Source organism: Toxorhynchites rutilus, chromosome 1, assembly GCF_029784135.1.
Source record: "Toxorhynchites rutilus septentrionalis strain SRP chromosome 1, ASM2978413v1, whole genome shotgun sequence".
Lineage (NCBI taxonomy): Eukaryota > Metazoa > Arthropoda > Insecta > Diptera > Culicidae > Toxorhynchites > Toxorhynchites rutilus.
This window is the reverse complement of record NC_073744.1, coordinates 69,148,360-69,163,957: the sequence shown is the minus strand read 5'-3', so window position 1 is coordinate 69,163,957 and position 15,598 is coordinate 69,148,360. Positions and strand designations below refer to the sequence as shown.

Sequence of the window (15,598 nt, the reverse complement as noted above, 5' to 3'; positions counted from 1 at the left end):
TGTTCTCCAAGTCAAGTTCGATCGTTTGATACACATATATCAATCAACTTTTTTTTGAGATGATATGGAATCAGCTATTTTGTATCGGCGGCCAAATTGGATGTTTCAAGATAAGCAGTTTTAGAATGACAACCGAGGTAAAGTTATTTTAGAAATTCGGTCAGTTCCTATTGGTCAAATTTCTCTGCATTTTTTATAAATAACCGTGTTCTACTAGTCAAGCCCTTTCGTTTGATACCCATAATAATAGGGTTTTGAGAAAATGTGTAGTCCGCCATTTTGTAGTGGCAGCCATCTTGGATTTGCATTTTTCTTGAAAAACGGTTTTCTACTAGTCAAGCCCCTTCATTTGATACCCATATTAATGAGGTATTGAGAAAATATGTGATCCGCCGTTTTGAAGCTGCCGCCATCTTGGATTTTCAAGATCATGAAATACGCAGTTTTATAATGACTACAGAGATAAATGTGTGTTCCAAATTTCAGATCAATCGGTCAACAGGAAGGGGGTCAAATTTCTATTAATGTGGGTCAGCGCTACAGACAAACATGTTACAAACATACAAACATACAAACAGATTACAGGGCAAGCTAACTAGAACCGTTGAAAAATCCTCAAATATCAACTTTTCAGGCGAAAAAAACGACAAGTACACAAAAGCGAATTTTTGAGCAAAAAATTTCTTCGAGATAACAGTCAATCTCGATGTTTCATGCAATTCTAAGACATTTGGCATCAAAAAAATATTTTTGAAAACCCCGATTTCCTTACACCTACACGTGATTTTTCGATTTCCACAAAACTTTAATCTTGACATCTGCGACAATAGGAAATAAAGTCCGAATGAGCTAATATTTTGCATAGGGTATTTTATCATGAAAAACAACATTTCGCAGGAATTAAATAGGCAGAACTATAAAAAAGACAATAAATTGGAGATATTTTTCTAATATCTCGAGAAAGACAGCATTAAGAAGGAGATTGATAAACAGCTTTTTCGTTTTAAATCACATCAGAATTCGAAATTTGTGACTAAAAATGATTGTTAGCATACAAAAATTCGAAGTTTCGAAAATTCATGAAAGTTCGATGTTCTACAAAGTTTGTCAAAAATAGTTTTACTATTATTGACTCATTTTTTAAATTTTCTACATTACTTTTATTTTATATGAAAAAAAATGAAAAATACATATTTTGGATATTGCAAATTAAAGTTTTTTTTGGTAAATAAAAAAAATAGTACTATTTTTCTAGTTTTCTTTGGAAAAATATTACATTTGCAAAAAATCTTGATTTTGTTCTTGTAATTATTGATTGTATTAGTTTTTTGCTGTTTATATGGCTTTGGACTAGAGAGCGATATATTTATGATATTTTTTCTTGAAAGTTGAGTTTTTTACATGACATATCCAAAAACGATGAAGAAACGATGAATATACATCGCGGTAACACCACGAGCTTTTCCCGCTCACAATTTACAAGCATTTGAAGATTGAAAAATCAAAACATCAATATCAATGAAAGGGGGCCGTGTATATGATCACGTTTGAACCGAGTCAATGTTCAAAAAGTCATAAACCCAACCCAAAACCTGTGCATCTTATTTAAATATGACCATGAAAACACTGGTGACAACTTGTTTTCTCATCGCCACGAGCCGAGAGATCCTCAATGAATTCAAGCCGCGAACTGTTTATTAATTCTCCTACGAATCAATTCGCAACCTCTGCTACAAATCAACTATCTTCGCTTCTCTTCATTTCACAGCCAGGAGTTTCCAACGAAACGTCATTGCCGAGCCACGGTCTGCTGCTGAACCAGGTGGGTGCGGTCCCGAGTGCGACGGAACTACACTGTGAAGAAACAGATCTTCGGTCGCTTGCATGCAGCGCGGTGTCTTCTTCTTCAGTATCACCTGAGCAGTGCTGCGGTGAGGAAGTACGCCTTGGTGTTGTGCGCGTGTGCTTCTTCGGTTTAGTAGTCAAGTGCTCTCTCCCAGGCTGGATTAGTGCTCCAAATTTGTGTGCTGTAGTGCTTATTTACTGAAAGGTGCTTTCTTAATTATCCTCGACGCAACGGCTCCAGGTATACGTTATTGAGTGAAGAAAATGAAGGTCGGTCGGTTATTTCATGCTCACGGTGAATTCTGTGCATCACATCCATGGGAGGTGATAGTGGCTTTGGTGACACTAACAGCATGTATCATAACGTTTGACACGGGAAGTGCGGATCCGTTCCAGCAGAGTTCGCGTACAATTGGTGGTAGACTATGTCCCAGCTGGCGTTTCAGCTCGGTTGACGCGGATGATGATTTCCGGTGTGAAGATTTGGAACAGAACGGCATCGACGTTATATTGATGACCATCGTTCGCTGTTCGGCGATCCTCTACTGTTATTACCACTTCTGCAACCTTCAGAAATTGGGTTCCAAGTATATTCTAGGTGAGTGATTGTTTGATACCGGTTGTTTGTGTTTAGCTGGTCAAGCGATTGACCTTCCGCATTGTGTCCCTAATTTTAATCGATTATCAAGATTCTGAACTATTATTCGATCATATTTGGGCGTATGGCGTAACAGTAGTGAAAGTTTCCCACGAATGGTCTATCGCGACGCCTGACCTAGAGATGTTCGCATATCATAGCAAGATGCGTCATGTTGTCTGGGCGAGATGAAGCCTTTTTATCAAACGCATACTGATCATAGAGATACATAATACGTATTTTGATCGGTGAGAAAAACAAAACACCACTTATCTGGCACACCGACAGCAATAGTTCCTTAATTTTCCATCGACTCACTTGTGGATTGATTTTGATAATCACCGTCTGACTAACACTACGCGGACGTGAATCGCAAAAGAGAAACCACAAATTTGGAACAAAAAATCCAAGATGGACAACGGCAGGGATCATATGATGAGAAAGTGTCCGAAGCGTCACGGATTTCCGAGGTGCCCGCGTGTTGAAAAACGACGGCGACCATGATTTTGAACGCGCCCGCTCATTTCTAGGGCAACCAGAGATGTTAACTAATCCTTGGTTGTATTTGACCCAAGTTCAGTGCTACAAATGCAGTGGGTTTTGATTTGAGATGTGTGAATTGTTTTTTTTTCCAAACGTCAGAAGCGAAGTTCATATACGAATCTAGACGACGAGTTGTCAATCAAAGTTAAGTATATTTGAAGGAAAGCGTCTTTTTTTGTGCGCCTTTGGAATAAGGCTGTGATTCATCGACACTTTTTCACTTTTATCACTTGTGGTAGCAATGAATTGTGATTTTTATTAGGTTACTGGATTGATTATCTGCTATATTTTCTGGTTTTTAGCTTCCACGTATTTAACGTTGTATGAAATTATTTTTTATATCATAAACACATGCCCACGGCTGTAAAATTTATTAGTCCGAAACTGAGGCTTACTTCCTCATGTAAAAGATTGGGCATATTTATTTCGATTATAGTGTATAGAAATCTAGGTCAAACTTGTTTTTGTTGTTCGTACACTTCCGTGCGCTTTTTAAATTTCCTGTTCGTTTCTTTTTGGATCGTAAGTCGGAAACATATGAGCAGATATATAGTACTCGACATCGGGACAATTCCAGTCGCACTAACGATCACTTTATAGGATCCCCTTGTAAACTTTTCTAAATTCTTCACAATAATAACGATGAAATGTGGCTGACCGTCCTTGAGCCGTTTATGTCTGTGAGAAATTCGCATGAAATTATAACATTAAAATAGGATGTCCGATGTCCGACCGCATCGACCGTTTACACTAGAACGTGTATTCGAGAAAATTAGGTTGAGCAAAATACATCCCTCGGCGGTAGTGATCAATATCTCGTGAAGTAGCAATCAAACGATTCATTCTTTGTGTTACACGGTGTTAAAATTTGTAAATCAGCAAAGGAAAAAGTGGGTATATTTGACAGTTTTCTTTGATAAAAACAAAAATGCTAACCAGGTAGCTGAATTGGTGAGAGGTGTTTATAGTCTCAATCAGGGCCCGAAATCTTCGAAAATGAAACATGAAAATCGACTCTCCTCTCAGCAGATTCGCTTTGACTAGGACTACTTCGGCATACGCCGTCAACATTGATAGTCAATTTGAATTGACTAAAAAATTATTTGACGAGCGTTGAGAGCGAGGATGACTGATGAACTATTCCAGTCAATTCTATTCTAATAATTCTAATTGACGTGACTAAAGAATACAAATCTGCCTCTTCATTCAACTGACTTCAATCCACATTTCTACTCCCCCTGACATGAACCTTGTTACCCACGTACGCAGTCTTATGTTTACGTCCATATAAAGTGAAAAGAAAAACTGATTTATGTTGCGAAAAAGTAGTTACACCATTAAAGGACGGTTTATTGTCTACCCACCGTGAACTCAAATCAACAAATTTAGACAGTTATCAGGTATTCCATAAAACTCCTCGAGTTAGTATTAGTAAATGGCCTGCAAAATAGCGTGCAGCTTGGGAGGAATTCTAAACAAAATTTTAGTTCACTTTGTCTCCGAGTTCAATTTTGTGAAAAAACAAAAGGAAAAACGAGTTCATATCAACAAAATTCACAAATTTGTCAGTGGCTCTGAACACTGCACGCTATTTTATATGTGTGAGTAATTTTCGTGTACGATACAAAAAATCTAGCTAACCTGTAGTGTATGTCAAACCACGTTGAACTCAAACGTCGATACATGCATACGTGATACATAAGAGAGAGAAACGAATTCATTTTGGGGGGAGTCACTTGAGTCATTTGACGGAGAAGAATGAAAAGCGATGGTCGAGTCGTAACGTCCGAATGACTGTTGAGTCATGTTGAAACTGCTGGTAGAAGTCAAAACTCATTGCCAATTGAATACGAAGGTGATTGTCTTCATAGTCCGCTGACTGTCCTCAGTTGACTTTGCTGAGCCCTGGTCCCAATACTGTAACAGCCAATTACGTGTGATTTATGATTCGTCTATTCTAGGATGTTTCGATTCTTTTCTGATCAATTGGTCATCGGCTTTAATGGCAGCTTGCTAGCTCCTATCATGGGACTTTATAGTTCTTTATAGTTTATAGTGTATAGTTTCAATTTCATATTTTTATCCGACAGAAAAAAACCCAGGTTTTCTTACCGCAAATAAAGATTGCTTGCTAAATTATAATAATGTTTTTTCGCAAACTTCGTATTTGATGATGAATAATTCAATACGCAACCATCGCACCGCAAATCGAAAGGCAGTTTTGAAAACTCCAATGAATTCTGCACAAGGATAAATTGTTACTCTGACGAAAAAAAATAATTAAATTTTTTGCAGGATTTTCATAGTGTCTTACAAAATTCACTGTAGTTGTGCAAATATCACAGTAAGCTCGAATGTTTGCAGGCAAATTTTTAGCCTGGTGTATTCCCTAAACATCTGTGAACGTTTCATATTGATACGTTCAGTCTTTTTTTTCTAGCCGATTTTTCAAAGTTTGGAGTAAAATTAGAGGAGCATTTGATCGCAACCGTATCAGAAGTACAAAATCCTACGCGACTCTCAGAACGAACGATTCGTAACTTTCGTTTTCATGCATTTGCAGGTACAAAAATTGTAAGTAGTGATGATACTCACACATATTCATACGCATTTCCACACATACACGCCCTCTTCACCTACAAACTCATAAATACGAAAGTTACGAATCGTTCATTCTGAGAGTCATTTTATAATTCATTCACCTCTAGTATCTGAAATGACGATTTTCCCAGGCTTCTCAGTTGGAAGTGGAAGACAATAAAATAAACACAAATACTAACGTCAAGATGTGAAAAGTAGCCAGGGCAGCGCATTTTATCGCGCAAACTACGCCACCTATAATTGCTGCTCATGCAGTTAAATCGAAGGAATGCACCCTATTAGCAACATCTGTAACATCGCCCGAACATATTGCAAAATGCTGCGAACTGGAAACCAGTAGAGTAGTGCGGGGCAAAGGTGCGCACATAACTGTTGTCCAATAACACTTGAAATAAAGCAAATAAAATTCAGTTCGCTTACCAAATTCTAACTATATATATTACTTTCGAAAGGTAATACAGGAATTTCTCGAGTTTTGTTTGTAGTTAGACAAAAACCTATTTTAATACAAAATAGCAAATGCGTACTTTTACCCTATAGTGGGGGCAAAGGTGCGCACCGTACGGGGCAAAAGTGCGCAGTTATTGAATTGTACTTCTGAGGTAACTTGTAACAAAAATAAATGCTTTATCATGACCAGCGGAAGAAGCATCATTACCAGAGGGTGTAGGCACCATCCAGTGGGGAGAAGGAGGGTGCTATATGAAGTTTTATGGGTGGTGTTATGTTATATTATCCTTCCCAAAAATTTCCACGTGGTATGTTACGTGGAAATTTTTGGGAAGGAGGAGGTTGACAATATGAGATATCTGAAAATGTCCAACATGTGAAACAGAGTTCGTGTTTATTAAAAAACTAGCTGACCCGACGAACATCGTCCCACCCACAATTGATATATTGATATAAATCCTTTCGAACACTCAAATTCCCACAAAAATTATTTTTATGTGCATAAGCTATACTCGCGGTGTATAACTTCGTATTTGACATATAAACCTGATGCAGACGAAGACGCTTCAATCCTGATACTGACTGTTTAAATCCGCTGATCCGTTCTTTAGTTAAATCGTGAGGAACGGACACCAAACCATTTTTATTAATATAGATCAAGTCTATAAATACATACTTTCATACCTTCACTTGATTTATTTGAAACTCATTGTTGAAAAAAAACAATGTTTAAATCATTGTGAAACCATAAATATAAACGAAACATAATCGTTTCTGAATTGAACGCATGGTGAAAATAAAAACATTTTTCATTTGAAATTCATTTTGAATTATTTTTAAGCAATTTATTTTTCTTCCTCATCTTGGATTTCGGTTCAGAGGATTCCGACGCTTTGCCTTGGAGCGCTGTTGTGGGGTTCGAAGAGACAGACGATGGTTCCTCATAAAGCTAGAATCCCAATCTCTTCCTGCCAATTTTGCAGCTTGGTTTAATTCGTGCTGGAAGTTTTTTGGCTTCCGCAAAATCAAACGCCAGACGACGTAAATCTTTGAGAGTCATACCATAGAAAGCTTTGTCCAGTGCTCTGCAGTGGTCCGCCAGATCCTCAGGCTGCTCACTCGTAAATACTTGTCCGAACCGCCCTAGGTGCTCGCTGGCACATACCAGCAGAAGTAGAAATGGCAATAAAAGAAGATTCAAATCATAAATCACTTACTGATATGAGCCTCTTCCTCGGAGTTGATTCTGAAATATCGAGGTTTGCCGCAATCCGACGCTTCGAGACTCCCTCCCAAAGCCTTTGTCGGGCCATTCGAGCATTTCTTCAAATCAGTTTTCTTCTAGTGGGACCCGTTAAGATTTGGTTGAAAACATTTTATAATTTTTTTTCACAGCAAAACTTTGGTGTGTTTATATGTTTGAGCTGCTGGTGTAATAATGTATCGAACGAATACACTGTTGTCGAAGTTTTATGCTCGTATGCTTCAATAAGGCCAATGCGCACTTTTGCCCCGTGCCACCTTTGTCCCACACTACGTTATAGGGGCTTGATTGTGTAAGAATCGTTGAAGTAGTCGGTACCGTAGTTTATTATAGTTGATCGCTCCGAGGTCGCGTACGAATTCAATGGGTTCCAGAGTTGCAAATTATCGGCGAGAGAGAGAAATAAATTAACATTTTTTAATGTACAGTTCCATTTCGCTCTCGAACCATTGTCTATGTTGCTCGTCAATGTCATTTTGAGTCGCACAGCAGTCATGATTTTTAGCTTGTTTGCGTAAAGCAGTTTTCCTGACTTCATTCATAAGCCTTCTTTCAGGTCTTCTGAGAGTCGACCAGATACGAGGTAGTAATATTACATCGGGACAACACTTTGCATCATGTTGTTCATATAAAAGTACATTCGTTGTATAATTTAATTTGTCACGTTCCGTGCTCTTTGAACAGATCCGCCGAAATATACGGAAAACTAGTCAAAAATGTCGATCTCACACATATCACAGTTAAGACAATTACAAGAAACTGCAAAAGTTGCTGCAGTAGGTGATGTATCGACAACAAAATTGTGAACACATAAAGTAAAAAAGTGGAAAAAGGAACGGTAAAATAGCTTTACAATCTCTTAGGAATAAAACATAAAATGACATTTTTTGAAGATTTATTGCTTTATAGCTTAAGAAACTGTGCTTCACGATAGTCCAATGCCGTTCAATAGGGCTAAGCTATGGACAACTAGTTAGATATGAACTCAACGAAATCAGCATCTTTATCTCGAACTTATTTCACAGTGGTGGTATGTCGATCCTCAATCGGGCCAAGTCAGCGGAGGGGTACTGTGCCTGAACACGATAAATATCTGCATTTAGTGTTCTTTTGTAGAAAATTGATGGCTTTGCGCTATACGTTGAAATTGTCAGCCAAACAAAAACCGTTTGACCATATCTTTCCAACTGGATCGTGTCTCGAGTTTTTTGTTCTTAAGTAGGGCTTAGTCAATACTACATGCATGCGATTGTTGTTTTTTTTCGATCACATGACATTTTTTTTTGTTTGAAAACGATTGCAAAAACAACATTATATGTTTCTTCGTCTCCCAATTTTATATCTAATTTTATATGTAGATTCGCGTGACGTAGCCCGTCACACAGGTCTTATTTTGCGTGCGTGTACCCATAGCATCATCTCCTCTTCCGCGTACGATCAGTTCATGCAACCAAAAAAAAAAGACGGGTGGGTAATGTCGGGAACATAACCGGAGTGACGTAGGACTATACAAAGGGGACAGCTTTTGTTAAATGTATATTTTAAATATATTGTTTTATTTTCTTCTCCTACGTGAATACCTACCTATCTACCTGGAAAATGGATTAGTTTACTGTTTACTCTTTATGAATATGTTGATGGTTCTGGAAAGAACCATTGGTGTTGTGTTTTTGTTATCACTCGATATTCCCAACTTGTTCGGTAAAACCATCCTGTTTAGCTATTGCGTTTGCCACTCGCCACAGCTTTCACAGTTGGAAAATTTCTTCCCATCCAGCTTGTGACATGTTGTACAGCAAATTACATTTAATGCGACGTGCCGGAGAAACATTTTGCCACTCACTGAAACTAATTGTTGCCTTGATGAGCACCGAACCGAAGCTGCTCTGTTCTTGATGCGGGTTTTCTGATTGTCGTGAGCAGCTTTGCAAGCCAACTCGAGCACTCCGACGGCCGAAACTCTATAATCGCTGTTAGTATACTGGTGCTCCGGCACCAATCCGTTCGGCCTAGTTACCCTTGCGGAGCAATCAGTGAATGCGACCAACAGGGAACTGGAGACCTGCACGGTTCGAGTGAGACTTTGCCTTTCCCTTAACTTGTCCTCCTTTGTTACGTCCACGATGCCGATGCCGTACAACCACACGGGTTTACGGTTTGAAAGAAAATAAGATATTTTTTTGGGGTCCGCGTGTTTTATACTCTAGCGGTACACACTCACAGGATAGAGACAAATCAGCAGACTTAGCCAGAGGGGCGAGTCCAACGAGACGAACGAATGAGCGTTAAAAGGGAGCGATGGCAAAAAAAAACATTCATTACGATTTATTCGCTCGTTGGATTCACATACAGGCTAAAAAGGGTCCTTTTCAGGATCACAAAATTATCTTCAATCTAAAGAGTTTATTGTTTTGTTATCACTCGATATCCCCATCTTGTTCGGCTAAACCTTTCTGTTTAGCGATTGCATTTGCCACTCGCCACAGCTTTCACAGTTGGAAAATTTCTTCCCATCCAGCTTGTGACATGTTGTACAGCAAATTACATTTAATGCGACGTGCCGGAGAAACACTTTGCCACTCACTGAAACTAATTGTTGCCTTGATGAGCACCGAACCGAAGCTGCTCTGTTCTTGATGCGGGTTTTCTGATTGTCGTGAGCAGCTTTGCAAGCCAACTCGAGCACTCCGACGGCCGAAACTCTATAATCGCTGTTAGTATACTGGTGCTCCGGCACCAATCCGTTCGGCCTAGTTACCCTTGCGGAGCAATCAGTGAATGCGACCAACAGGGAACTGGAGACCTGCACGGTTCGAGTGAGACTTTGCCTTTCCCTTAACTTGTCCTCCTTTGTTACGTCCACGATGCCGATGCCGTACAACCACACGGGTTTACGGTTTGAAAGAAAATAAGATATTTTTTTGGGGTCCGCGTGTTTTATACTCTAGCGGTACACACTCACAGGATAGAGACAAATCAGCAGACTTAGCCAGAGGGGCGAGTCCAACGAGACGAACGAATGAGCGTTAAAAGGGAGCGATGGCAAACAAAAACATTCATTACGATTTATTCGCTCGTTGGATTCACATACAGGCTAAAAAGGGTCCTTTTCAGGATCACAAAATTATCTTCAATCTAAAGAGTTTATTGTTTTGTTATCACTCGATATCCCCATCTTGTTCGGCTAAACCTTTCTGTTTAGCGATTGCATTTGCCACTCGCCACAGCTTTCACAGTTGGAAAATTTCTTCCCATCCAACTTGTGATATATTTTACAGTAAATTACATTCAATGGCACGTCACATTACCACCACTCAGTATCGGATTGGAGGTAATTTTAACCTGTAATTGAACATTTGCGATGACAGTGGTACAGTGTCGACTTTCAATGTGGGGTCATAATTTGGACCCCGAACTCTATGTTTACAAAAATGTCCAACTAAATATGTCGCATTACAGGTCCGTCCAATTGGCTAAATGTCGAGATAAGTGTAAATTACTGTACTTTCAATCTAGAAGCAATTTAAGAATTGGTGAAAATCAATAAGCACAGAACAACTGCCAAATTCACATACTCATCATATCCTGGCAAACAAATTATGAAAAAATCAATTTGTGTTTTATTATTATTTTGGATATTGTTTTAGAAAGCATTGAACTGTATGTCCTAAACTCTTTTTTGGAAGGTTTAATGGCCCTGAAAAGCGCCTTGTTTTATGGAATGGTTCCAATTTAGAAAACTTAGTAATCGTGGTTTTGAAAAAAACCATTTCGAACGCCCTCGATGCTGCTTATTTTGGATTTGCCACCAAAGCAGTTATAGAGTTATAGTAGTTATAGTTATAGCAGTATAAAGAACAAACTTTTTTCTTCTGCTACCAGCTGCCGTTTTGCGATTGCGTTTGCCACTCGCCACTCGCTGCAACTGCCTGTTGTCTTGATGTCCACCGAACCGAATGTGTTCTGTTGAATGAGAATGATCGTTACGGCAGCGGAGCGGGGATTTTTAAGCTGACTGGCTGGCTCGAGAATTACGCATGTGTGAGACTGCGACCGATGTTTCGTTCATTTTTTTCTTTTTCCTTTCCAATCGTGCTTCATTCTATTTCGCTGCTGCTCTGGTTGCCCGTTTTGGTCGGTACGATTTGAGGAGCACAAAATGGACCAATCAAAAATGGGCACATAGTGCATTTTGACAATGCTTGATATTTCACAATTATTCAATTATTTATCTCAAGAAAAATGAAATGTTATTCGTTCTGATAGATGCGTAGATATATTTCCTATCAATTGATGCAAAAACCTTTGCGATCTATTGAGAAATGCTCGAGTTATAAGCGTTCCAAATCTTGCATTTTTTCTACTTGTTCAGTGCCTAGATTTCCATTTCACCCCCCATATATCTTCCGGTTAGACGTAGTCCTACGTCAAAACTCGCCACGAATGTCTATGATGCGTTATAGAAAAGCCGCAAATCTCGTTCGCAATTATTGTTGCGCTCGCTGCTGAGAAGTTCAAGGACGCACGAGCAAGAGAAGGAATACTTGATATTGAACATGCATAATTTGCCTCGTTCTTCGTGGTGCTCCATGGTACAAATGAACGGTGCGGATCGTTTCGTTCTACAGCTGAAGCGAGATCAATTCAAACCGGTTCTAATAAGACACTGTCAACGGTGGGAATCCCGGGCGCTCCTATTTTTTACACACAGATTGACGTCACAAGGCAGATGCTACAGGACGTGAAATACATACATTGCATGCTGATGAATGTCTCACTGGAAACCATAGTTTCCCTGGAATGTAATAGATTTTTCGATTGAGTTTTGAATAACATTGGATAAGACTCGGATTTAATAAGGGGCCATTTTAATCACACTTTCTTCTGATTACCAACGATGTGGACAGAACTAGTATCCCCTTTTTATATTTTTATCCATTCGCGCGTTGTTGAACCATGATTGCTACCGATATAATTGGCCGCACGAATGAGGTAAACGACGCGCGCGTATCGAACAGCTTTGGAAAGTGGTGCGAACTTTGATATTCAGTGACTATGGTTTTTTTTTCGTTTCCGCAGAAAGTTCGCATATTATTTAGCTCAATTTCACTGTGTGGTATCTATTTCCTAAAATTTTCGGGAAACAATCTTTTCAAAAAATTCTCATATCCTAATGTAAAAATGGTGTCTCATTAAAATAAAGGAGGTTGTGGTCAAAATACGACCGCGTTGTTGACGTAGAACTACGCTGTAGTTTAATTGAAGTCGCTTGTTTATAACTGCGGATATTATTTTATAATGCTACGAAAATTTTGAAATAAATATTCTACCAGTTTGGTCGCCCTGAAATTTTCTTTTATTGTAGAATCATTTGACGATAATTGTTTAATGATTCATTCTTGTGCTTGCAGAACAATACATGCTAGAGATAAGCGCAGATGTCATCCTTATTGGAGTAAGTTTTGCTACTGGCAAGTGAAACCAAATCACATACAAAATATCAGAACGACATTTATTTTCTTGGTGACTAAATAAACGAAATAAACTCTACCTGTTAATTACAACAACCTCAAAAAGAGTAGCACTGCTTCATTATGATCAAGATTAGCGCAAATGCAATCCTAGTTGAAAGCAGTTTTGCGACTGGCACACGAGCCCAAATAAATTAATAACTTAATATAACTTATTGAATAACTTGGTATTCCCCGAATAATTTTTTTGGTGCACAACATTAACACCTTCTTCGCCATAGCGTCAGTTCAATGCATTGATGACAGAAAACAAACAATGTTAATTAACTGCTTGGGAAAAGCCTGAATATTTGCCTCAGCAGAAATTCATTACCAATACACTAGCGTAAATATTTCCCTTCCGCTATCTCCACTCCTTGTTAATATTTATCATTACGACTGCATAATTTGCAACACCAAACAATCGTCAATCATAGCATAAAAAAATTAGGTGATTGTTGTATCGTTACAGGGCCAATGCACACGGGAGCAGATACGAATGGGGTTTCAGCATAGCGAAGATGCACTATTTTCACGTGCGGGTTATGAAGCACGCACATACGCACACAAATGTCCATATATCGATGGCTTGAAGCAACTAAATATGAACACACATATTTCCGTTTTGCGCTCTTCTCAACAGAAGCCCTTTCTGTTAATATTGCCAATCTAGATTAGCTTAGCTGTCATCCTTTGTGGAGAGAGTTTTCCTACCGTCATGCGAAACCAAATCACTGACAAAATTCCAGAACATTTATTTTCTTGGTGAGCTGACGATAGCCTAGCTTGATTACCCACACAATTGTGTAGCTCAGAACTTTAATGCAATGGCGTCAGTTTGATGCAGTGATTGCAATGCCAGAGACATCAGCGAGTGAGTAATTCAGTCGCGTCCACAGCTCAATCCGAAACGAAGACATGTGATGACGCAAAACAAGGAAGAACAAGCGATATTCATTGCTTTGAATACAGAACGATACTGAAAGTTTGCCTTCCTTCCTTGCTTGATACTTTAAACTTTTTCAGTTCATTCGTCTGTAACCATAATATTACTCCTCCACCCCCATTGCCTTCAGAAAGGCATTCGATCCCTCGCCGTCTAGCTCACCCAGCAACGATGTTGTTCAGTCGATTTCCTCACGAAGAATGAAAGTTTTCCTCAGCAAGATCCACTGTTTATACTCTAGGCAAATATTCCCTCTTCGTTCTTCTTCTTTTCCTTTGTTCACGGAGACTTTACATCTTACGATTTCCTCTTCGTTGCTCGTCGATAAGTTGCTCGTTATTGACAGCTCTGATCGGGAAAGCACACAAATGGACAGAACAAATGTATGAGGAAATGGGAATGATTCCAATTTTCATCAATTTAAACCATATACAGACTATGGCATTGTGATGTGTAGCATGTCAAACAAGTATTAGGGAATTTCCGATTCGTTTGGTATGTAAATCGCCAAAATCCGTTCGCGGCAAAAATAGTTATTAACGTTAACTTTATTTCAAAATAACGTGACCTGATTTGGCACCCTTAATGAAAGACGTAGTTCTACGTCAAAAAAGTTTCTGTGAGGGATATAGAAAACGTTAATTATGAAACGAAATTGTTCCTCTTAGAATGTTAGTGTCTAGGATAATATGAATTAAATCGGCGCTCATAATAATGTGTTCAGTAAAATTGTAAAGGTAAAGGTGCGCACCTAACTGTTGTCCAATAACACTTGAAATAAAGCAAATAAAATTCAGTTCGCTTACCAAATTCTAACTATATATATTACTTTCGAAACGTAATACAGGAATTTCTCGAGTTTTGTTTGTAGTTAGACAAAAACCTATTTTAATACAAAATAGCAAATGCGTACTTTTACCCTATAGTGGGGGCAAAGGTGCGCACCGTACAGGGCAAAAGTGCGCACTTATTGAATTGTACTTCTGAGGTAACTTGTAACAAAAATAAATGCTTTATCATAACCAGCGGAAGAAGCATCATTACCAGAGGGTGTAGGCACCATCCAGTGGGGAGAAGGAGGGTGCTATATGAAGTTTTATGGGTGGTGTTATGTTATATTATCCTTCCCAAAAATTTCCACGTGGTATGTTACGTGGAAATTTTTGGGAAGGAGGAGGTTGACAATATGAGATATCTGAAAATGTCCAACATGTGAAACAGAGTTCGTGTTTATTAAAAAACTAGCTGACCCGACGAACATCGTCCCACCCACAATTGATATATTGATATAAATCCTTTCGAACACTCAAATTCCCACAAAAATTATTTTTATGTGCATAAGCTATACTCGCGGTGTATAACTTCGTATTTGACATATAAACCTTATGCAGACGAAGACGCTTCAATCCTGATACTGACTGTTTAAATCCGCTGATCCGTTCTTTAGTTAAATCGTGAGGAACGGACACCAAACCATTTTTATTAATATAGATCAAGTCTATAAATACATACTTTCATACCTTCACTTGATTTATTTGAAACTCATTGTTGAAAAAAAACAATGTTTAAATCATTGTGAAACCATAAATATAAACGAAACATAATCGTTTCTGAATTGAACGCATGGTGAAAATAAAAACATTTTTCATTTGAAATTCATTTTGAATTATTTTTAAGCAATTTATTTTTCTTCCTCATCTTGGATTTCGGTTCAGAGGATTCCGACGCTTTGCCTTGGAGCGCTGTTGTGGGGTTCGAAGAGACAGACGATGGTTCCTCATAAAGCTAGAATCCCAATCTCT

The 15,598-nt window shown here is 38.6% G+C and overlaps 1 protein-coding gene across 2 annotated transcripts in view; it reads left to right on the top strand.

Moving 5' to 3' along the window:
• Positions 1–15,598, top strand: part of LOC129762156 (3-hydroxy-3-methylglutaryl-coenzyme A reductase) — a 96,606-nt gene that overhangs the window by 35,065 nt on the left and 45,943 nt on the right. Inside the window, exon 2 of one of the 2 annotated variants that reach the window (XM_055760157.1) lies at positions 1,769–2,443. The exons of the other annotated variant lie outside the window; for it this stretch is intronic. Coding sequence (XP_055616132.1) covers positions 2,110–2,443 — 334 coding nt within the window. The 5' untranslated portion in view covers positions 1,769–2,109. The remainder of the gene's footprint in view (positions 1–1,768; positions 2,444–15,598) is intronic. 2 annotated transcript variants of the gene reach the window in all.